Source organism: Muntiacus reevesi, chromosome 18 (genome assembly GCF_963930625.1).
Source record: "Muntiacus reevesi chromosome 18, mMunRee1.1, whole genome shotgun sequence".
Classification (NCBI taxonomy): domain Eukaryota; kingdom Metazoa; phylum Chordata; class Mammalia; order Artiodactyla; family Cervidae; genus Muntiacus; species Muntiacus reevesi.
This window is the reverse complement of record NC_089266.1, coordinates 43,320,400-43,344,975: the sequence shown is the minus strand read 5'-3', so window position 1 is coordinate 43,344,975 and position 24,576 is coordinate 43,320,400. Positions and strand designations below refer to the sequence as shown.

Here is a 24,576-nt window from a genome sequence, read left to right as displayed (position 1 = left end):
CACTTTCCCTGGATCCCAAAGGCCGCTGTAGACCGAGGGGTCACCTGGAGGACACTGAGGACCCCAGGTCTGAGTAGACGTTGGTCCTGGTCTCGTCGTCCGGGCAGGGGCTGCTGGGGGCACAGTCCACGTCATCTGCCTCCCCGTAGTCCTCAAACTGCTCCTCGTTGCTGATGAGCGAGGTGGTGGAGTGCGTGGAGAGGTCCGATGTGGTCATGGATGGCGGGTGGCCCAGGGACCTGCGTGTAGGACAGGGGCCAGCTGCGAACCAGGGCGCGCCGCAGCCCGTGGGGGACAAAAAGGCCAGACCTTGGGGGTCCGTGGGTGGCAGGACACCAGGACCCTGGTGAAGCCTGTCCTTCCTGCCCTGGTTAAGTACACTCTGGGGATCGTATCCTAAGGGCAACATCTCATCACAGAAAGGGTTTCTGCTCCAGAGATGTCCAAATCGATGTTTCCACAGGGCAGCAAGACACTGCTTACAACTTCAAGGTTTACTGAAGCGACACTGAAATAGCTATTAAATGACAGCCTGTATCAGTAAATGAAATGATCACATAAACTGTGGACTCTCAAACTGTTGTGGAAAGGTTTGTAAAAAAAAAAAAAAAAAAAAAAAAAAATTGGCAATAAAGTGAAAAAATTAAAACTCAAAAGCTTTTTTTAATTTAAAAAAATTTTTAAAATGGAAACTAAAAGCTAAACTTAAAAAAATTTTTTTTTTAAGTTTTCCCAGGTGGTACGAAGTGGTAAAGAAGCCACCTGCAACCTGCTCCAGTATTCTTGCCTGGAAAATTCCATGGACAGAGGAGCCTGGCATGGTTACAGTCCATGAGGCGGGAAAGAGTCAGACATGACTGAGCAACTGAGCGCACACACACAAATTAAAACTAAGAATGAAACAAAAGATGTAAAATTTTAGGCATAAGACTGAGCATGCAATGGGTCTACACAGAAGATGGAAAAGCAGGAAATGAAAATATTTAAATGGAAACAGGGCTTGGGGTATGGAGGGTGGGATCATGAGTCAAGTGAGTTATCTGCCCTTCATTCTCACTTTTCCTCCCTTTTTCAAGCTGTCTAAGTGCTTATGTTCCAACAATGAATGAGGTTTTAAAATAAACAACAAGCTACTAGGCAGGATGAGTATCCTATGTTTATAGAGAGGCCTTCTTGTCCAAAGAAGCCTGACGCCACAGATCACGGGTCAGAGGCCCTGGGTCTCTCACGGGTGACCCAGGGTGGCCTGGGGGCAGCGTCAGGGGCTGGCTGCACCGGCTCTACAACCTAAGAACAAAGAAGTGCAACTAACACATCACCAAAATATATATTCCCTTGAGTCACTGGGCAGTAGTTGCTCATTAACTAGGATCTCTCCACCCTCTAAGACTCCGCACTCAAAAGTGGGAAACAGTGATCCAGGCATCACAGTATTAATGACAGAGTGACAAAGATCAAGTCTTTTGGTACCCCCACCCTATTTTATTTATTTACTTATTTATCTGCCCTTAGGTTCCTTAGCACCTGGGGTTGCATTAGTCATATTCCTCACTTTGTTCTTGTATAAATTTTACTAAAACTCTTGGCACCCACTGCTGGCTGCCTCCTGGTGATTGCTCCCAGAAAACAACGGGAATGATCAGGTAGCAAATGATTATCCAATAGGCCAAAGGGTCTGTGGTCCCCATGACCAGCTGTCCATGGGCTGTGGTCACAGGCACAGAGGATGGACCGTTCCCAGGACACAACACGGATGAACTCCAAAGGTACCTCCTCCCTTGAAGACTGTGACTTCCAGAGCCACTGGGGTTTGAGAACACCTGAACTGAGGAAATACATTAGGCTGAAACATATGAAATTGCCTTTTCCTTGAAAGGTACAAATGATGCTGCTGCCGCTAAGTTGCTTCAGTCGTGTCTGACTCTGTGTGACCCCATAGACGGCAGCCCACCAGGCTCCCCGTCCCCGGGATTCTCCAAAAAGCCGACAATTTTGTTTGGTCAATGGATATTGGAAGCCCTTGCTTCCTTCTCCAAATCTCTGGGCTGGCCAGGCTCATCACCTTATCCTGATGCCTGAAGCTCCAGGAAGTTTTAACTCACTTGTCCTCCGGCAGGAACAGGCCTCCTAGACCCGCATCCTTCTCAGCGGGAATTCCGACCGGCCCCTCCAGGCTCCGAGTGCTCTCCACGGGGCCCTCCATGTCCGACTCCTGAGGGCCCTCGGGTGGGGCCAGCGTCATGGCCTCGTCCTCATCCTCGGGAAAGAAGTCTGGCTCTGTAGGCAGCAGCTCGCCATCAGCAAAGGTGGGGTCTGGCACCTCGCAGCCCTGGGGAAGACAGAAGGGGACAGCGTGAGTGAGCCTGGCTCTTGGGGCTCAGTACTGCTGCTCAGACCACAGGGACGCCAGGAGGGGACTGGCAGGTGGTGCCAGGGAGCCAGACACCCCAAGACCTCGGGTAGGAGACCCTGGCACGTGATTTGTCTCGGGGGCCTCTTAAGCAAGCCCAGTGAGGGGTGGGAACCTCTGGGACCGCCGTCCGTGGAGAAGGGCCACAGTCAGGCCAGCTGCATCGTCCAGAGCACCTGGGCCGCTCGGCAGGGTCTCCATCCCAAAGTCTGGACGGGAAGTCAGACTCGGAGATGGCTTCCTGGGGATTATAAGGGCACAGCCCCAGTGACAATGACCTAGCAGGGTGTGATACAGCATGCTACAGGGACATCAGCAGAGCATGAGGGTTGGCCCCCCCCCCCCCCCCCCGCACCCCAACACCTTGATTCTGGGCATGTCAGATACTGTCTCTTAACTCCAGCTCTGGCCTCTGTGTAAGCATGCAGCGGAATCCCTGAGTCCCAGCAGGCCCTTGATGGATAACGCGTGGCAACAGGTCTGCCCTGATCCTGCCACGGCCACCTTACTGCTGCTGCCGTTCAGTCGCTAAGTTGTGTCCGACGCTTCGGGACCCCATGGACTGCAGCACGCCAGGCCTCTGGCCCTCACCATCTCCCGGAGTTCACCCAAGGGCATGTCCATTGAATCAGTGATGCTATCCAGCCATAGCCACACTGGGGAGCAAGAACTCCAGGTCTCTCCAACAGTCCTCACACACTACCCGGCACAACGCCAGCACACCATAAAGATCTGCCCAAACCTTTCACCAAAACCGTCTGAGAAGAGCCCTGGTTTTATTCAGCATTTACCCTAGTCCGAGAGGCAGCTTTCTGCAAGTCGTTTTTCAAGGCTGCTTTGCCCCTAAGGATGTAGGAACCCCAAAGGATCCTTTGCCCCTAAGGATGCCTCCATCTGCTCCCAGCCGAGATGTCAACTACCCCCCAGGTTCTTCGGCCTGCTTCTCAGCTAGGGTTGGCAGAGCCCCGGTGAGAGGTGCTTCCTCCAGCCCCAGGACAACAGGAAGGGTAACAGTAACCGGGCTGTGAAAAGCCTCGGGGCATCTCAGACAAGAACAGGATCAGAAATATCCAAGGAAGGTGGTGAGCAAGCCGCGTGGCTGTGTCCGCTGGTGAGTAGGCAGCCCTCCTGGGGGTCTGTCCCCACCAAGACGTGCCAGGGCTAAGAATAGATGGTGATTAATGAGCCTGGCTCCTGCCTGTGCCGTGACTCGGGCTGAGCACCAGATGGACCAATAAAGCCAGCATCAGGCAGCCAGCCACCCCTGACTGTGGAGGCCGAGGGGCTGTGTAATTAAACTCACCCCTAGTGTTCACGTGGCTCTTTCCACCTTTGTTGTTGTTTAGTCGCTAAGCTGTGTCTGACTCTATGTCATAATCCAACCCCACAGGGCTCCCAACCTAACAGATCTTATGTCCTAAGCAAGCTCTTGTCTGCAAGCCCAAAGCTGTGTCCCCGTAGGAAAAGAAAGCCCAACATTCACAGACCACCCATCAATTCTGGAGACCAAGTTGAGAGTTAACGTATAATCTCATTTGGGCTTTACGACCCTTTGAGACACAGATTCCTATCCCCATTTTACTAACGAGGAAGTCAAGGCTCAGAGAGTAACCTGTTCGAAGTCCCCCGACTGGCGGGCAAAGGACCCCCACCTGCCTCTGACCACTGCTCACTTGGTTCCATCTATCACTGATGCAACCCACACTTCCTGGATTTGCAGACCCCATGGTGACCATGACAGTCACACAGGCCAGGGGCATGTCACTAACTGAAGGCCAGAGGCTCCGCCTAATGCTGCAACTTCCACATGCCACCCCCTACCAACCCCCCCAGCAGGGCATCTCCGGGTTGGTGCAAGGTCACCTGGCGAGGGTCTTCCGGGGAGAGCTGGACTCACAGAGGAGTAAGGTGTGAGCTCTGTTCACCCACCCGCAGGTTTTCACCCTCCCAGACTCAGCAGCACAGTCCCTGCTCTGCGGCTCGAGAGCAGGGCCTGGCCACTCTGCAAGTGGGCGTTTCTCCCCGTCTTCACGGCCCCGAAGGCCGGGTCTCCTTCCACCACTGTCTGGCCTGGGGCCACGTGGGCATCAGTGGCAGTGCTGGGGTCAGACTGTGAGTCACCCACGTCCATGCCTTCCCCCTAGAACCGTGTCAGCAGGGGTCCCCAGGAGGCTGCCACCCAGCCGGCTCCCAGAAGGCAGGCAGGCAGCCTCATGGAGATCAGCATCTGTGTGCAAGCATCTGGCTTGGTCTAGGGCCAACTCATGTTTGCCTCGCTGGAGGCTGAGTTTCAGCCAGGCACTCTGTCCCGACACCCAACTCATGGGATGCAGGTGGGGACGAACGGCCCCTGTTCACCTGAGGTCCCATGGAGACAAACCCACACTCCTGGCACCTGGCCCAAGGCCCTGCCCAGGGGGGAGAGAGTGGCCTGGAGTGGGCCGTCTCAGTCACAGGAGGGCAGGGGCAGGAGAAGGGTCAGACCCCCCACTGGGGCCCCTCCCCAACTCGACCCCCACCTCCTGGCCATAGTTTTACTCTCTGATTGAGCAGGGTCCACAGCTGCTGAGCCCTTCACCCTTGACAAAGCGTCTTGTCTCACACACACACACACCGTTTGTCTCTGAACAGCCCTGGGAGAGCTCCGGGGAGAGAAGGGGGTTAGGATGAAGATTCCTCTCGTTCATCGACACACACGGGAGATGGGAGTGGGAGGGGTTGGAACGCCCGGGGCCACAGATGGCCCCGCTGAGACCTGGAGCCTGGCTCCAGACACGCCAAGTCCCGGACCCTCAACCCCGCAGCCTCACTACACACTCACGTGCACACCTTCTCAACACACCAGCCTTTTCTTTTAGAAAATGGCTGCTCTCCCTATAGCAATATCTCTTCGTTCAACCCACAACTGTTGCTCAAGGCAAGTGGAAATTTTAATTGTAACTTCGAAACCATTTCTAGGGCAGACAGTCCCTGACTTATGATGGCTCGACCTATGGGTTTTTTTTTTGTTTGTTTTGGCTTTGGCTCTGTCTCTGCATTCTTTCTGGAGTTATTTCTCCACTGATTTCAAGTAGCATATTGGGCACCTAACGACCTGGGGAGTTCATCTTTCAGTGTCCTATCTTTTTGCCTTTTCATACTGTTCATGGGGTTCTCAAGGCAAGAATACTGAAGTGGTTTGCCATTCCCTTCTCCAGTGGACCACATTTTGTCAGAACTCTCCACCATGGCCAGTCCGTCTTGGGTGGCCCTACATGGCATGGCTCATGGTTTCATTGAGTTAGACAAGGCTGCGACCTATGGTTTTTTGACTTTACAATGGTGTGAAAGTGACATTCGCTCAGTAGACACACGGACTCTGAAGTCTGAATTTTGCTCTTTTTCCAGGCTAACAATGTGTGGTCTGATGCTGTCCTGATACTGAGGGGCCTTGGCGCCCGGTTAGACAAGTGATCATGAGGGTGAACAACTGATACGCTCACAGCAATTCTGTGTTTCACTTAGTACAGCTTTCAGTCAATTACATGAGCCACTCAACACAATTTCTGCCCCTTCTTAGGGTCTGTGTGTTGCAGGAGCTGAGCTGTCCCTATAGCCCATGGGTCCCCGGCTCCAGGACAGACCAGAGGCCAGGAGGTACGCCGTCCTCAAGGGACTGGGGTTTCTGGAGAGTTCTGAGCCCAAGGCTGAGCAAACAGGTCCCAGCCAGCGGCTCTGGCAGGGAAGGTCTGCAGCACCAGCGTCTGCTCCACCCGCCCTCGTCCTGCGCTGGGGCGGGCCGCTGGCCTCAGCTGGAAGTGGGAGCCCAGAGGCACACAGTCTGCCCATGGCGCCCTGCCACCCCAATCTCAGGAGCAGCCTTCACCCACCAGCAGGCCCCACATCACCTCTTCCTTTGTAGGAAGCTGGCGTGAGTTGAAATCAATGGCTGATGACAAGGCCAAGCATCAGGATCAGTGGGGCTCTTCCAAGCCTTGGAGAGGACAACAACGCCCCACTGTCCATGCTCTGAGGGGGTGTGGCGGGGCCCAGATGGATGACTTTCTTTGGCCCTCCCCATCCCAGCCCAAGGGGCTTCCTAGGTGGCTCAGTGGTAAAAAAATCCACCTGCCAATGCAGGAGACTTGGGTTCCCTTCCTGGCTTGGGAAGATCCTCTGGAGAAGGAAATGGCAACCCACTCCAGTATTCTTGCCTTGAGAATTCCACGGAGAGGGGCCTGGTGGGCTACTGTCCATAGGGTCGTAAAGAGTTGGATACAACTGAAGCAACTTAGCATCCCAGCCCATTTTCCTGGCAGCTAAAAGCCTCCAGGTGACCCTACTTCCACATTCCCCAGGGAGGGGGAAGACCCTAAAGGGATAAATATGAGGACTTCTCACCTGAACCCCCACAATCAGCATCACAGAGCGCACAGCGTGGGTGGCTGACAAGTGCACCCAAACCGAGGTGCAGATGGATCGCCGGGAACAGCCCAGCATGGGAGCCCTGAGTGCTGACCCCAGCGTGGCTGCTGGTGGCTGTGACCCAGATGCTCACTCTCTGAGCTTCATCTATAGACAGGGGTGCAAACACCTGCCTGGCGAGACTGCCGTGAAGAATCTAGAACAAAGCCTTGCACCGCACAGGGGCCAGAAATACAGCAAAGCAGAGGGGCAGAGCGGCGTTAGGAGCAAACTCTGAAGGCAGACCGACCGGTTCAAACCCTGGCTACCCATCCATGGAATGGGGTTAACACTTAGGATTGATTAAATGAGTTGGTACCTATTTTAAGCCGAGATGAAACTATAGTGTTAGTTGCTCAGTCACACCTGACTCTTTACAACCCTATGGACCACAGCCCACCAGACTCCTCTGTCCTGGATTCTCCAGGCAAGAATATTAGAGCAGGTTGCCATTCCCTTCTCCAGGGGATCTTCCCAACTCAGTGATCGAACCCGGGTCTCCTGCTTTGTAGGCTGATTCTATACCGTCTGAGCCACCAGGGAGGTCCATTTTAAGCAGAAAGTGTTCAAAAAATCTATTATTGTCTTCATTGTATTGAGAGAAGGCAGTCAGGGCGCCTGCAGGCCTAGTGGCCCCACTCCAGTTCCCACAAAGCTTCCCCTCTGGACTCCGACAGCACACAGGGTGAATGCAGGTTGGGTCCAGCTTCTGGGAGCCAGATTTTCCCGAGTACAAAGACTGCTCCCCAAATAGGTGCCTCTTTTGTCCCACGAGGTCATCTTCTGCCCACTGTCTTGGAAGATCTCTCCGCACACTAATCACACCCTTTAATAAGTGTCAGGACGAGATGCTGCCTGGGCAAGGGAGTCCGCGAGGCTCGTGGCTCCGGCTGTCTACCCCTGGCTCTGGCAATGGCTCTGCTCCCCTGGCAGTAACAGAGCCAGGAAACAGCTCTGTGGGGACAGGGCCGGGTAAAAATAGCTTGGGTGGGCACATCCCAGCTTCCCCTGCTGCCAGGCACCAGTGGGCACATGGAACCCCTGCAGGGAGGGTAGGGGGGGAGAGATGGACACAAACCAAGCCCAGCGTGGGGGAGAGGCCAGCTTGCTATCTGGGCGAGGCTGAAGCGGGCTTGGGGGGCCAGGCAGGGGACCGAATCCCTCCTCACCCTCCCAGCTGGCCAACCACCCAGGAACCATGACAGGCTGGGTCAGGGTCTCTCTGGGTCCTTCCTGCAGGTGGCAGAAAATTCAGGTTAAGGAGTTAACTTGTTGGTGTCAACGCCCCAGGTGCACGGGGAAGGGACGGGGTCGCCTGGGTGGGGGTCCCCTACTCGCCACTGTGGCTCAGCTGCTCTCATCATGCAGAGATGCTGGCAGCCACCATCAGCAGTGATGCAGGTGGTCCCCGACCCCTGTGTGTGGCCACAACTCCTGCCCTGAAGCCGGGCCTGGCTCTGCAGGCAGTCGGCGCTCATCAGGGGCTGATGGGAGATTCTGATTTAGTAGGGGCTTGCCTGGGTGCCATCCAAGGGGCAAAGGTGGGAATAAGGGGGATTTAAAGTGTCCACACAGAGGCTGGTGCCTTAGCCCTGCCTTCTGAACAAAAACAACCCTGACACAGATACAAGGCCTCAACTCGTCCCCATCAGAGCCAAAGACAAAAGTGGGAGCTCCCGGTTACCGAACTATCACAGGTTATCACCCATCTCAGCCAGCCCTGGGGACTAATCTCATACTGTGAGACCAAGGCTCTGGAGCTCAAGCTGTGCAATGCACTCTGATGGGATGGCTACATCAGGCAGATAGATAGACTCCATGTTTCCAGCCCCAGGGTTAGAGCAGAGTCCCCTCTAGTTAACCCCCCTCCCAGGGAGGGGGCAGTGGGGCAGCCAAAGCATCTTTCAAACTGTCTCCTCCCAGCCAGGGGCTCCGGGGTCCCCTCCTGAACCCTCACTTCAGGGAGGGTGCCACTGGCAGCTCAAGACCACCCTCAACTGGCCTCCCACCCAGGAGCCTCTGGGAGCGGATCTCAGAGTAGACGCCCCCGCCAGCCACACTTGTTCTTTAGTTACTAAGTTGTGTTCAATTCTTTGCGACCCCATGGACTGTAGCCCACCAGGGTCTTCTGTCTATGGGATTTTCCGAGCAAGAATACTGGAGTGGCTTGCCATTTCCTTCTCCAGGGCATCTTCCCGATCCAGGGATCAAACCTGCGTCTCCTGCATAGCAGGCAGATTCATTACCACTAAGCTACATGGGAGGCCCCACCTGCCAGACTACTTCCACCAGAAAGTGGATCCGCACCTCCTGGGAGCAGGACCACAGGGATAACTGGGTTTCCTCAGGAGCTTATGATTAGTCTCAAGTGAAGAACACTAAGAAAGTTTGCTTCTCACATCACCCTCTGGAGGGAGGTATCAAATCAGACCATTTTGCAGATGTGGGGACTCAGGCTCTCAGGCAGACTTGGCTCAGTCCTGGATCTGGCCCCCATCAGCTGTGAAGTCTCAGACTGGTAACGAACAGAAGAGAAAGCCATGTGCATGTTTCTCAAGACCTCGCACTTACATAAAGCCAAGGTGATCAGATGAGGTGGTCCACGATTGCACACACCACCACGATGGAAGCGATGTGGAAGCCCACACTGCCTTTTACTCAGTGTTTTGATTTCAACTCTCAAGCTGTGTCTTGGCCCGATCTCTTCACCCTCCTTCTAACACACACTGCTGATAAAGTAGGGTCCCCCGAGTGTACCGGAAGGGGCTGGGGGCATGACACAGCTCCCAGGAAAACTTTAGAAGTGAAGGATGCCCAATGGTCCCTCTGGCAGCCAAACTAGGACGAGAGGTGGGTGAATTCCCTGAAGGGCAGAGCAGAGGGACTGGAGGCATTAAGGATTAGTGGCGGGCAGAGGGGTCTGAGGCAGATCCCGGCAGTGACCACCTAGGCACTGGCCAGGTGTGTTTTGTCCAGCTGACCCGCGTGTCCTGTCTGCCCCAAAGGCCGCGGGACCTCGCTGAGCTGGCCTGAGAGCTGGAGACCAGTCTGTGTCCATTCAGATTTGCTAACCAGCTCCCCTGGGTCCAAGTTCACCCTCCACCCCTCGGATCAGGACGACTTCCCAGGAGGCTGCTGACGAGCAGAGGAGGCTGCCTGCGCTCACGGCGGAGTGCAGCGCTCACTGAATCAATCAGCTGGCACCTGGGCTCTGGGTGTCTGTGGAGGGACAATCCGTGGGCATAAGAGGCACTCAAGTCTGGGTTGCAGGAAGGGCCAGTGAGATCTGGCTCTTTTGGGCGAGGGGTCAGACCCTGGGCCCCCCTGGAAACGCCCCTCACTATCTCCCTGCCCAGGAGACACTCTGAGCCCTCTGTCCCCACTTCATTCCAAGAACACATTTGAGCATGTCAAAATGTATCAGTTAAAAAAGAAAAAGAAAAAGTTGCTGCTAAAAATCTAACAGAGAAGAAAATGGAATAGGGAAACACCTAAGTCATCCTGAAAGGATTCAGGAAAATGGGAGGAAAAGAGAACCAAATATAAAGAGTTCAACCATATCAGTAATTTATTAAATAACATGGAACAAACTATCCTATTGAAAGACAAATATTGGGGCTTCCCTGGTGGCTCAGTAGTGAAGAATCTGCCTGCCAATGTAGGAGACATGGGTTCGATCCCCGGTCCGGGAAGATCTCACACGTCTCAGAGCAACTAAGGCCGTGTGCCCCGTTTACTAAGCCTGTGTTCTGCAACGAGAGGTCGCTGCAAGAAGCCAGCACACTGCAACTGGAGAGTAGCCCCCGCTCTCCCCAACTAGAGAAAAGTCTAAGCAGCAATGAAGATCCACCACAGCCAAAAATAAAGTTTTTTAAAAAGACAAATATTGTCAGATCAGATTAAAAAACAACTGCATGGCATTTATGAGACACAGTTTAAATGTAAGGGCACAGATGAGTAGAAAAAAGATATACCACCTGAACACCAACCAAAAGTTGAAGGGGCTAGATTAATACCAAAATACACTTTAAGGCAAGAGATACAGGACATTAAAAAAATACAAATCAATTTAACAAGATGTAACACTCCTAAGCATTTATGCATCCAAAAACATTGTTTCAAAATACACAAGGCCCACTGGAATTCTCTGGTGGTCCAGCGGTTAGGACTCAGAGCTTTCACTGCGGGGCCCAGGGTTCCATCCCTGGTGGGAGAATTAAGACCCCACAAGTTGTGGGGCTGGACAAAACAAACAATGCCACAAAGCAAAACTTAGAACAACAAGCTGGAGATTTTAACTCCTCTCTCAGTAAATGATAGAGCACGCAAACAAGAGAATTACAAGGGAGACAGAAGATGTGAACACAAGTTTGACCTGACACAAACAGAACTTTACACCCAACAGCTGTAGAATAAAACCATTAGGCCAAAGGCTGATGAAGATCTGGACACCTGCACAATATCAAAGAATCCCCCTACAGATTACTGAAATCCCCACTGCACCCCTAGTACCGCTACTATGGAGAAAACAGGCTACCGTCCTTTTAATGCAGTGATCAAACCTAGCACCACTAACCAGGAACAACCACACACTGGCCTCCAGAAGTGCTGCAGCATGAAGGACACAGCATCACCTACCACACAGTCTTTACAAAACACTTAATTCTAATCAAGACTTAAAACCTAACCTCTGCTAAACGGGAAAGCAGCCAACAGAGGAAAAAGTTACCCATCACCACAGGGAGATAGTCAGAGTGTGGCATCTTCTACAAGACAACTGGCCTGGTCTTTTCCAAGAAAGAATGTCATAAGAAGAGGGAGGGGGATTTTTCTAGACCAGTAGTTCTCGAACTTCAGTGTGCACCAGAGTCATGTGGAGAGCGGGATGGATGGTTGAAACTCAAACTGAATCAGTTTTGGATTCAGTCGGTCTGGGGTGAGGTCTAAAAATGTGCATTTTGATAGGTTGAAAGAGATTTTTTTTAAGTGTATTTCTCACCACTTGTCAGGAGATGCTGGATCTCCTGTTAGGCCACACTGGGAGAACTATTGTTTTTGATTAACCAAGAGACATAAACATTGAACATTACCTTTGATTAGATCCTGGTTCGAACAAGCAAGCAAGCAACCCCACCGAGATGTAAAGGCTCTTTTGGGGACAAACAGGAAGCTGGAATATGAACCATCAATAGAAGCTGGGTGATATTAGGGAATGATGCTTGATTTCACTAGATATGTTAATTGTATCTAGTTATGAAAGAGAAATACCCTTCGTTTTGATAATGCCTTGCTTCATTTTGAAGTCTCCCTGGTGGCTCAGACGGTAAAGAATTGGCCTGTAATGCAGGTAGACCCAGGTTCGATCCCTAGAGAAGAGAACGGCAACCCACTCCAGTATTCTTGCTTGGAGAATCCCATGGACAGAGGAGCCTGGCGGGCTACAGTCCACGGCTCGCAACAGGATAGGACACGACTTAGTGACTCAACAACAACAAAAGGTAGGGTTGGCAGAAAGAGTGAGCTTGGAGGAGCAGCACAACCTCCTCAGATAAAACCAGTCCTCGAGGATAAGAGCTGAGGGCGAGCAGTCTGGGTTACAAATGACCAGATGCAGAGGCGAGGGTGGCTCAGGCTACAAGGAGGAAGGGCCTCTCATTGATGGTGGGCCTTTACCTGAAGGCAGAGCTGCCCACTCTCAGGCTCTCTCTGGATGGAGGCTGTGCTCACCTCTTCCACCCTTGGAGGATGGTTCGGAGATCCTTTCTGTTCTGGGCAGAATTGTCTGCCCAACCCCCCTACCTCCCAAACAACAGTCTTTTAGAATGTAACTGTATTTGTAGACAGGGTCCTTAAAGCGGTAATAAAATGAAAAATGAGGTCATAAGGGTGGCCCTAATCTAATATGACCAGTGTCCTTATAAGGAGATTGGGAAGCGCGTACACACACACACACACACGTGAAGACACAGGAAGAAAACAGCCAAGAGAGGCCTCAGAAGAAACCAACCCCGTGGACACCTGGACCTTGGACCCTGCAATCCAGCAGCACCGTGAAAAAAGACACTTCAGATGTGCAAGTGCGGTACTGTCACTGTGGCCCGAGCAAGCTAGCACACCTTCCTCCTCCTCCAGGAAGCCTGTGAGGAGACCCCTCAGCGAGGGCCACGTTCTCCACCCACCTTCTCATCCAGGAAATAAGAGCAAATTCCTTCAAGGTCAATTCAATGCAACCTCTGTAGGGAACTAACTACTGGGTCTCCAGAACCTCATCAAGAAACTTGGGATTTTTTTGGGGGGTTAGGAGGGGTCTCTCCTTAGAGAAACTCTTGGCTTCTCTTCCATGACCATTTTGAGGTCCTGCTGCTTCTAAACAGACTGTACTGGGACTTCCCTGGGAGTCCAGTGGCTTAGACTTCGAGCTCCCAATGCAGGGAGCTCAGGTTCTGATCAGGGAACTAAATGCTACATGCTGCAACTAAAGATATGGCAAGCAAAAAAAAAAAAAAAAAAAAGATATGGCATGCCACAATGAAGATCGAAGATCCCGAGTGCCGCAACTAGGACCTAGTGTAGCCAAAAAAATATTTTAAAAATGATAATAAACTATTTTATGGGTACTGAAAGCCTGGTGAATCTACAATTATCAGGATGATGTTTTGTAACACTATATATGGACCTTAAATAAATTATTTCCATTTCCTGTGTTCTCTCAATAGCATAAGAATTATAGTTTAATTTTAAAGAAGAGTGTATGCAGTTCAACCACAGGCATTTAAAATTTGTGAAAGCAATCTTTGTGTGCTTATAAAACTGTACATAGTACATAAATGTAAAAGTTATTTCCTCTAAATAGTGACTGGTTGACAAGAGATCAGCAGTTAGCCCTGGAACCCACAGAGCCTCTAACCCTGGGCCAGGCCACCTCCGTGGCCAGCAGTGCCCAGTAATTGAGCAGGATATTACCAGTTTATCCACGCCAGGCAGTATTTCTGGCTGCTTGAAATCCAGGGCAGACTTCTTCCCTCTGTTGTGGTCAGTTTGGGAAGGAGGGCGCTTTGCCACTCCTGGGACACGTGGGCACCCCGCTCGGCTTGGATGCCAGCCTGTTCCTGCCATGGCCAGAACCAGAGGCTCCACTCCCCGCCAGGGCTGGGTGTCTAAGGTCAATGATCGTCAGTGACCAAGAGGCCAGGCAGATACTGCAGCTGAGTTTGGCTAAGAGACCCACCTCCAAGGAGAACCCACAAGGGAAGTCAAGGGTCAGCTGTTGCTCCCGCAGGGACCAAGCTCTTGATAGGGTTTAAATTGTCCCAGCAAAGCCCAGGGTCCCAGATCTGAGCACCCTAGTGAATCCACCTCCTGAACAAAAAGAATTCAAACAGGCTATCCAACCTTCCTACTGCCCCTGAAGTCAAGCCAAAGGTCTTGATTTTCAAGTGAGAACGTGGACTTTGGAGGCAAACTGTTGGGGATTATGAAAACAGAAATTAAATTGCTTCCACATCTGGAAACCAAACCCAGCGGCCAGCCCCAAGAATTCCAGGCATGTTAGCCTGGAGAGGCTGCAGGTCAGGGGAGGTGTTTCCTGTTAGCTGAGTCCCTGGCATCCACCTCCCCGAATCCACAGGCAAGAAGTGACTGCGAGAAGCCAGGTGGAACCACACCAGAGAGGAAGCGAAGCCGGGAAGGTAAGACAAGGCATCTCTGGCTGCCTGGCCCGTGTCTGCTGCATGCTTTGTGGGGGTGAGTCTCATTTCTTTCCCCTAAAATCCCTGCAAGTAAATACTGTCTCCTCCTTACAGATAAGGACTCCAGAGAACTTAATCCACACTTTGCCCTCGAGTGATGCTGTGATTCTTCCCTCTAGGCCGCTTTGTCATCACACAGACAGGAGCAGCCATGGGAACCTGAATCAAGAACCCTACCTTCCACGGGCCCCTCTAAATTCTCAAAAAAGATTCCCCAAGTGCCCACCGGGAAGCCCCAGTTCCCACCAGCTGTTGTCTCTACGGCTCTCCTGGAGAAAACCGTGGACGAGGTGGAGGGCCAAACGTCAAGTGAATTCTCAGGCTGCATGTTGGGGTGTGTGTGGGGGGTGTGTGCATCAAAGGATCTCCTGGCTCTCAAAGCAGGCAGCTATTTTGGGCTACAAATTATAGCTTTTAAAGATGTGGCTGTTTGAAGGGAGGGCTTAATTACTCACACCACAGCAGTCTGAGGGGCTTGTCTTGGGGGCTCCCTGTGTTCCCATCTGATAAGAGGAGTTGAAAGTGAATGCTGGGGAAGGGATGCCAGGGGTCAGCTCTCCACCCGCAAGCCCACCAGGTGGGCCCGGCTGCACTCCCTTCGGCAGGGCGCCCTCAGACAAGGTAATGACATGACCTTCTGGGGAACACACCTAAGCAGTTGCTGTTGTTCAGTTGCCCAGTTGTGTCCAGCTCTAGGCGATGCCATGGACTACAGCATGCCCGGCTCCCCTGTCCTTCAGTGTCTCCCGGAATTTGCTCAAACTCATGGTCTTTGAGTCAGTGATGCCATCCAACCTAAGCAGGGCTGAGAGCCTAAAGCCAGGCAGGGTACCTACCCAGCCCTACCCCATTCCCTCTCTGCCACAGAAACCCCTGGGCCTTGAAAGTCCAAGCAGGTGCCAGGATTCACCCACAGCCGACAGCCAAGGCTCCTTTTGACCCATCCTCCTGGAGCAGACAGGGGAGGAAATGGCAACCCTCTCCAGTATTCTTGCCTGGGAAATCCCATGGACAGAGGAGCCTACGGTCCATGGGGTCACAGCATCAGACACGATTTAATGACTGAGCACCTGGGGCAGACAGTGGGATCAGCTGGCCAATGACAGGATGACTCTCTTCCCTCCCCACACTGCAGAGCCCCCCTGCTTTTATAACCTTCCAGCACCTTCCATCAGCCCAGAGTCCCCAGCAGGACTGAGCTCCCGACAGGCTCAGTCCAGCGGTTCCTTTTTGTCCTACGGCCTCCGCCAGGTCCAGCTACCCAAGCTTCAGGTTCCAGGGGTGCAGCCCAGTGCCAGGGCCACCAGCGCACGGCTGGCCAGGGTGGACTGAGCCAGCTCCCTTCCCAGGCCTCCCCCCGCAGTGGGGACAGGGGAGAGTACTAGGTCCGACCACTGAGCTTGGGGCGCAGAGGTGAGAGGCACCCAGGGAGTCCAGGACACAGAAGTCCCTCAAGTCCCCCTCACAGAGCCTGTGGGCTCCCCACTGGCTGCTGAACAACCAGGTCCCAACTCCTCAGACCAGCACCCACGGCCCCAGGACAGGACACTGCCAGCCCTCATACACCAAGCTCCTGTCCAGCTTCACCCCCCACGTCCTGGCACATGCTGTTCCTTCTTGCCTGAAACACAACTCCTCCCGGGCCACACATGCCTGTCCCTAAACAAGCCCCCAGTTAGAAAGTCACCGCATCTGGGAGGCCAGCTGCTCCCCCCCCCCGACATCCCCCCTCACCCCCAACCCTGAACTGGGCTCCCTGAGCCCTCCAGCCATCTCGGGGCACCCTCCCCACAGCGAGCCCTGTCTCCGCCCTGACCCTCCCTGGGGCACCCGGGTAAAGAGGCACACGCCAGGCTGGGTCCTCTAATTCACCTCCCCTGCCCCTTATGTACCATTTTAAGGAGAAAGGCGTTACTGAGCAGGCAGTTTTTTTCTTTCCCAGCCTTAGCACAGCTAACCCACTGGTTATCCCCCAAACTAAGCCAGGAGCATTGCCTCCCAGGGCCCCCAGAGGAGCCACTGCACCAGCTGATATGGGCTCCTTTTGAGCAGAGTTCTACCCTACATGCATCTCCATGTCTCTTAGGTCTGGTTAAAAGCATTACACCCCTTGGTACATGCAAATAACTGAGGTCCACCCTCAGATCTCATCAAGGGTAGGGCTGCAAACCCCTGACACTGTATGCAAAATGGAGGAAGACAGGCTACTGGCTTTCCATCAGGATCTCAAGAGAGGCAGAGAGGAGACCGCTGATGAAAACAAGGTCTAAGACGACAGCCGGGGGACTTTCGGCTAAGACTCTGTGCTCCCAATGCAGGGGTCCCAGGTTTGATCCCTGGTTGGGGAACTGGATGTCGCACATACCAAGAGCTCGCGTGCTACAACTAAGATCAAAGATCTGGAGTGCTGCAACTAAGACTCAGTGTAGCCAAATAGATATTAAAAAAAAAACAAAACACCACAGCCCGCTCTGAGAGTCTCCCTCCAGCCAGCATCTGAGCTCCTCAGCTCAGCGTGGCCCACTTTCAGCTAGACATCTCAATCTCGACTTGCTGCTCCCTCAGAACTGCTCCTCCCTTAGTGAGCAGCCCCCACCTTGTTAATTTCACCCCCAAGTACTGTGCCGAGTGCTGACTGGTCACCCCATTCGCTCCCCTGCAGCCCAGCCAGCCCACCCATCACATCCCGCTTACACAGGCTGGTCCCCGTGCCTTCACCGCCCCACTCCCTGCCCTGGACTCCTCCAGCTGTTTCAGGGCACTTACTTGGAGTGACGCTGTCGGCGGGCACTCCCTGAACCCTTGGCACCCAGTTCAAGAAACACAAGTGGTCTTAAACATTTGAGGAAGACCAGGAAAGAAGACATCTATCAGGCACCTAGCACATGCTGGATGTTTCTGTGCATCAGCCATGGTTCAGATGAGAAAACCAGGGCTCAGAGAGGCTAAGCAATTTGACAAGGTCACAGAGCCCTCGGGACTAGGATTTGAACAAGGTCTGCTTTCAATACAGCAAGGAAGGTACAGGAATATTAAACACTCTTGGCAATGGCAGGGTCCATCACTTAGCACTGGAGCAGCCTCTCAGGCGGAGCTCTGCAGGCCATGGGAACAGGCATTAGCCGGGCTGGTGGCATCCAAGTTGGACTTGAGCGGAGGGTTGCAGGGACCACTGCACACTAGACCACTGACTGCTGTCTGTGGAGGCTCCAGGGGCCTGTGCCATCCTGGAAGCGGGGCGCAGCCTCCTCCCCTCTCCCAGCACAGGGAGCTTTTCAAAGAGGCTACATGTGGGAAGATTTTACAGAAAGGGAGAGCAGAGAGATTTGCAAGAAAATTGCTAAAGGGAAACACATGTGAAATTGAAAACTCGGGCAAAGTGGGAGGAGGAGGAGGGGAGGAAGGAAAAGATGTGTTCAAGGATTATACACTGAGTCAAGAAGCCAGGGAATGAAGGCCAGCTCCATCTGTTATCTTGGGAAGGCCAAGGACCCACTTGCTGCCTTCATGTTCCCTTTCAACCCAGGCAGAAGGAAGCAGTGTGACCTTAGATGGTCAGTACCCAGCGAGAGGAACAGCGAAAGCCACACTGTCAGCCACAGCGTACAATCCTGATGGCTGTGGAGCCATGACCCACAATTGGTAGAGGAAGAACCCGGGGCTCAGAGAGGTTGCTCTACTTCCCCAGGATCACACAGCTTCTGAGCTATAAAGCTGGAAACTGAGTCCAGGTCTGCCCGGTTTCCAAGCTCATTCCCTTGAACCACATCAGGATGTCACGTCATAAATCCTCCCACCACCATAACGTGGCTCTACCTCCTTCCTTCAAGAAACTGGGCACTAATATGACCTCTACGGGTTACCTACTTTGTGGGTTTCATTAAATTCAAGATGCCTTCGATTTCAAGATGCACCATTATTTCAAGTATGCTAAGAGATGGCACTGTCAAATTATAACACACCAACAAATGTATGGCACACAGCAATTTGAGATGCTAAAATGTGAGAAAAATCTATAAAATACAGTGTGAGTATTAGTGGGGAAAGGGACTCAGCCAGTTCCTTGGCTGTGTGTACGCTCAGAGAAGGGTAGGTGACAGCTCCAGGCATGCATGTGTGCATACATGTATGTCCGTACGTACACACACACACACACACACACACACACACCCCTGTACTGTGAGCTCCTTCTCTGCTAATAACTTGAGCAGATAATCACACAACAATGTGCTGGCCAGACCTGCCTTGTCAGCGAGGACCCTCATTTTTCCAGGCCACCAATTCAAGGTTACTCAACACTGTCAGTCAGAGCTTGTCCTGACCACCACCCACCTGGCCAGTCGGCCTGGCCAGCTTCGCCTCAGGGGTGCTGCAGACCTCCGAGTATCCAAGGTGGAGAGACAGGCAGGTCTGCTCCTTGGAAAACTCCTAAGGGCAATCACTCGATGTGGCCAGGTGGCTGCACAGCCCACACCTTTCCACTGGCCCCTCTCCCAGTCTCCTGGGGCCTGCAACCAGCCAGAGCCACAGTGCTTCAATAAGGCGGGGACTGCACGGCAGCAGCAGGCGGGCAGCCCAGGTCTAAGTTGGCTTTTCCAGCTGAGCATAGGTGGACAGACAGGCAGGCCCCGGGTGAAGGGCAGAGGCGCAGACCCCCTCTCCTGGGTAGAGAGGCCACGGCCCTGCAAAGCCGGCAGCCTCTGGGAGGAAGTGCCAGGACCACCCCCACACCAAGCCCTGGAGATGGCTGGCACCTGGGAACACGCTCTGCATCTCATTCACAGACTGCCTCTGGGCAGGCGGCAGTTATTTCATCCAACCCCAGAGTCAGTGTCTGCAAAGGCCACGTTGGTTTATTTAAAAGCACAGAAGGACTTCCCTGGTGGTCCAGTGGTTAAGCATCCTCCAGTCAATGTAGGGGACATGGGTTTGATCCCTGGACTGGGAAGACTTCACATGCCACTGCACCACAACTACTGAAGGCTACAGGCTCGAAAGCCCATGTTCCGCCACGAGGGAAGCCAGTGCAGTGAGAAGCCAGCGTACCCAACTAGAGAGGAGCCCCCACTCTGCAACTAGAGAAAAGCCCACACAGCAATGAAGATCCAGTACAGCCCTATATAAATACATTTAAAAAATATCTAAGTTATCGACAAAAAGTGAAACTATATAAAGATTAAAAAAAAAAAAGCACAGAAGCTAAGGACGTGCAATCTTGCTCCTCCCATAACCGTCCTCCGGTAGTGTAGTTTTTCCCACCACCTTCCTGTTTCGGGGCTGACAGCCTCCCTGCAAGAAGTTCTGTTAGGGACTTCCCAGGCGGTCCATTGGTTAAGACTCCATGCTACCAATGCAAGGGGTGAGGGTTCACTCTCTGGTCATGTAACGAAGATCCCATATGCCACAAGATGCAGCCAAAAAGTAAAAATAGAAAGCAGTTCGGTTAGGTGCTATGGCTATCAGTCATAAGAATCAAACTAGAAGTCTGAAAGAACTAAAAATAAGTTTGCTCTTATGCCAAGCACTGTTTTAAATGCTTTCCATACATTTACATATCTGATCCACATAACCACCTTGCGAGGGAGGTAGTAGCATCATTCTCTTTTCACAGACAAGGAAACTGAGGCACAGACAAGTTAAATAAGTTTCCTAGGATCCCACAAACAGCGACTGGCAGAGCCAGGACTTGAACCCAGAGAGCCCAACTCCGGAGCCCAGGCTCTCAGGGATCACACTATGCTGGCCCTAGTTACCTAATCATCCACCAGGCGCCAACTGAGCAAGATTCAGAACCCACTCTGGGTACTGCAGGTCACAGGAGCTCATGTTATCTGCATTACTACCCTATGAGGTGGACAGTATTATCACACCCATTCTACAGGTGGGAAAACTGAGGCTCAGGAAGTCAAGATAGCGGTTGGTGGTATAGTCACTAGGTCGTCTCTGACTCTTTGCGACCCCATGGACTGTATCCTGCCAGGTTCCTCTGTCCAAGGGATTTCCCAGGCAAGAATACTGGAGTGGGTTGCCATTTCCTTCTCCAGGAGATCTTTCCGACCCAGGGATTGAACCTGGGTCTCCTGCACTGGCAGGGGGATTCTATACCAACTGAGCCACCAGGGAAGCCCAGGAAATTGAGGTAGCCTGCCGAAAGAACTTCACGCAGCAGAGCCAGGGATCTAGATGCAGGTGTTTTCTGGCTGTAACACTTTTTTTTCCTGCTTTAAGAAAACAGGCATTGGGTGCCTGAGCACTTGTGTTCTGAGGCAGGTATCTCTCCCAGGAAAACGGGTGAGCAAGAAGAAACTTGCTCCTATGTCTCTCCTATCCTAAGGGGTAGACTGAAGTCTGGTGCTGACAGAAGACCCCTCTCTGCTCTCTGATCCCTGGTCCACCGCAGACAGCACTGGCTACATGAAATGCACGTGGTCCCTTTTTATGGAAATTAGGCCTGCAGAGCACAGGAGGGTGGGGGTGATAAAAGATGACTCAAGGGTGAGCGAGCTCCCACCCACTCTCCCACACTCCCGTTCTGATTAGGCCTTCCTCTTTTCAATCCCTTAAGAGAGAAAAGCACCCATGAGCAGAGCTGCAGATATTAATAATAACTGCTACAGAGCTTTGTTTTCATTTGAATCATGCTTACATTGCTGGGGAAGAACCCACTTGTCTGGAAAGACAAAGCAGGTTGAATCAATTAAAAATATGTCCAACAGTCGGGTAACTTCCCATTTCTTGAAGGAAGTCAAGAAGAGGGGTTAGAAAAGTCAATATTACTTGTACTGTCTGCCAGAAGGAGCTGCGTCAAGGTCACTGGGACCCCGCCTCCCCCAGACCTCCACGTGCCCCGTGGAGGATGCACTGGTTTCTGGATACCCAGCTTCTCCTTCCACTTCACACACTCATTCACCATCAGGGCCCTCAGCTATACAGAGATGAGCCCGAGGCTGCTGCCCAGGTGCGTGAGCGCCTCTGCTGGGCTCCCAAGGAGACCGGGGCACACAGGTGAGCTGCCACCTGGCCGTGGGTAGAGGGAGTGAAGAGGGCGCTAAGGGAAATCAGGGAGCCGGAGGAGGAGACGAGGAAGCTGAGCCCTGGGGGCGGGGGGCAGCCAGAGTGAGGTTGAGTGTGGGCTGCCAGCTCTCTGCAGGTCTTGAGGGCTGCACCTGCCGCACCCCTGGCAGCAGTGGCCCGTGGGGCCAGGGGCAGAGGGGGGGACAGTCCCAACCATGATCCACCAGCTTCGACAGCGTTTATGGACACCATCCAGGTGGGTTTTGCTGGTATCGACTTGAGGAACGAAAACAACAGGCTGACAAGAACAGTTTCCATATTTACTCGGACAGGCTCGTGGGACCCAGAGATGGCCACGCACCCCCACACCTCTCCCCAGGAACGCCTTCACGTCCACACCCCTCGACAGCAGCAGCCAGATGAGGACCGAGCACTGAAACGCATCTGTGCCCGCGGCATTCTCAGCTGCACGGCTGCTCTCCTCCTGGCACCCCGGCTGGCCCCTGGCACAGCACACCTGCCCTGGTCTCTCTCTCTCTGATCTCGGCGGCCTCCCTTCAAGTCCATGGGTGCACCTCGTCAGCCGTGGGCCTACTTCCGGGCCTCTGTGGTCGGAGGCCAGCTTCTCCTGGAGGACCTCCCTGCCCACTCTGTTTAAAAACACCTCTCCCCGCACTCCCCAGGACCCTGCTTTCTCTCCCGGCGCCTCTCACGCTGCAGGTTTTCCCTGTTTGCCTGTCCTCTGCTGTCATAGTGAGCTCCCTGAAGGCAGGGACTGCTGTCGGCTGGGTTCACTGCTGTGTCCAGCACAGAATCTAACACGAATTAGATGCTCAAATATTGCTGAATGAAGGAATTAAATATTGCTGAATGAAGGAATTGCCTGGGCCCAGCAACGTGCTTGGTGCAGGCTGGGGAAATAGGTGTGGGGAAGGATCTGTGCCCTGGAAACCACCTAGAGGAGGAGACCGTGTACCACAGCCCGGGGACATGTTCACACAATGTCCAGACAGATGCCAGGTGGGCCTGCCCGATCAACAAGCCTGTCGTGTGCTCAGCTGGCAGTGGGCAGGTTATCCAGCTGCGGGACCAGGCAGTAGAAGCCCTGAATGGTCCTCCCCATTCAAGAGGCCAGTGACTTGATGCTATCAACGCCCAGTTGCTGGGTCAAGTCACAGAGGAAAACGTCCACCCCCAGGGATCCTGCAGAGCCAAGGCACTGTGCCCACTGCCAAGGCCAGGCAGCAGACAATGCCAGAGATGCTTGCTCATCCAAAGGCAATAAGCCTTGTGCTGGGGGGCAGAGGGAGGTGGGCTCCCTCTGCCCAGGCTGTCCCCCTGCCCCCTGTCTAAGGTCCTGGGTCCCTGAGGTGCCTACCTCCCAGAACTGCTCATCTGCTATTTTTTTTGGAAACTCTCTCCACCAGCTCCCCCTGCGTGCCTCTTCTCTATCTACACCTAAAATATAAAAGGCAAAGTGAGGGCTTCCCTGGTGACTCAGTGGTAAACAATCTGTCTGCCAATGCAGGAGATATAGGTTCGATCCCTGGTCCAGGAAGACCCCACATGCCACGGAGCCGCAAAGCCTGTGCACCCCAACTACTTAACCTGTGCTCTAGAGCCCGTGCTCCGAAACAACGGAAGCCACCACCCGGAGAAGCCCGCGCACCGCAACTAGAGAGTAGCCCCTGCTCTGTGCAACTAGGGAGAAGTCTGTGAAGCAACAAGGACCCAGCGCAGTCAATAAATAAATAAAATTATTTTAAAAATAAATGAAAAGTGAAACTGTGAAGCCCCTTAAAGCAGGATCAGCTGTGAAACATCCCTTGGCACAAGAGCCACCTCAGAGGAGGGATTGGAGCCCTAGGAAAAGAAGTTTCTAGCCACAGTGGTGAGGAATGAGGAAGGTGCTGGCAGGTGAGAGCTGAGAGGGCTCCAGGTGAGCAGCTGAAGAGAAAGCCCTGGATGTGGGGCTAGCTGGTCCCTGCAGGAGCGGAAGGGGCCAGGAGCCCATGAAGCAGCCAGTGGGCTTTGGGGAGGCTGAAGGGGAAAGCTGAAGGCTCTAAAGAGAGGCCAGGAAAAGAAAAATAAATAAATAAAGAGAGGCCAGGAAGGAGGGAGGGTGGAGGACAGGAGAATATTCACCAACCAGCAGTTCTCCTGCTGAAGCCTAGTGCCTCCCCAGGGCAGGCTGCTCCAGGCACTCTGATTTCTTCTTTCTGCCCTCAGCGGAACGAAAGTCCTTTCCAAGGACAGGCTCCAGGCAGTCTCTCTTACTGGTCCTCCTTGGGGCAAAGGCCACGCCTCCTGCCTGCTCACCTGGTCTGGCTTGTCCTGTCCATACTCTAGGCACAGTCTTATCTCATGCCTGCCTTAGTCATCTGCCCCACCGTCTCCATCAAAGCCAGGGTCTCCAAATTACAGAGCTGTTCCCCAGTTGGCATCTGCCCGAGTTGTACTGCCTCCTACTTAAGAATCCCACAGGGGACACAGGCGCCTGGGTGAAGTCACAGGGACCTTGGAGACAAGCCAGATCAACTCCTCCCTGAGGGCTGGGGCAGGGCAGGGTTGGGCAGGGAGCAACTGGACCCAGATTATCAGTCCCCCACCTCCCAACAGCCTTCAAACACCTGGAGGGGTGGAAAGTGTCCAGAGTTTATAGCCCTTGGGCACATAATCGGCATTTCATGAATGTCAGCTGAGCAGGGTAAGGCTTGGGACAGTCGTGGAGTAGCTGGTGGCGAGTGGCTGGCAAGACCAGTGACTTGCCAGTCAAAACCAGTAACTCTAAGACTCCACCAAGGCTGGGGTAGATGGTTACAGAGAGATAAGAGAACCCTACTGCAGGGTTCTGAGGTGCACCAGCTGGGACCCTCCTCCCAGCCCTCACTGTAACTACATTTCACCAGGGAAAGGACCTGGGGTGTCCCTTCCCGGGAGCCCCTGCGATGAGCACCAGGC

General features: G+C 53.2%; 1 protein-coding gene across 4 annotated transcripts in view; it reads right to left on the bottom strand.

Moving 5' to 3' along the window:
• RAB11FIP4 (RAB11 family interacting protein 4) overlaps positions 1–24,576 on the bottom strand; it is a 108,688-nt gene that overhangs the window by 15,309 nt on the left and 68,803 nt on the right. For 3 of the 4 annotated variants that reach the window (XM_065910212.1, XM_065910215.1, XM_065910214.1), the window contains 2 exons: positions 2,103–2,329; positions 45–239 (listed from right to left, as the gene is read on the bottom strand). In XM_065910212.1, the coding sequence (XP_065766284.1) occupies positions 45–239; positions 2,103–2,329 (422 nt within the window). Of the gene's footprint in view, positions 1–44; positions 240–2,102; positions 2,330–23,764; positions 23,859–24,576 lie in introns of those variants that run through there. The other variant, XM_065910216.1, reaches the window with a different exon arrangement.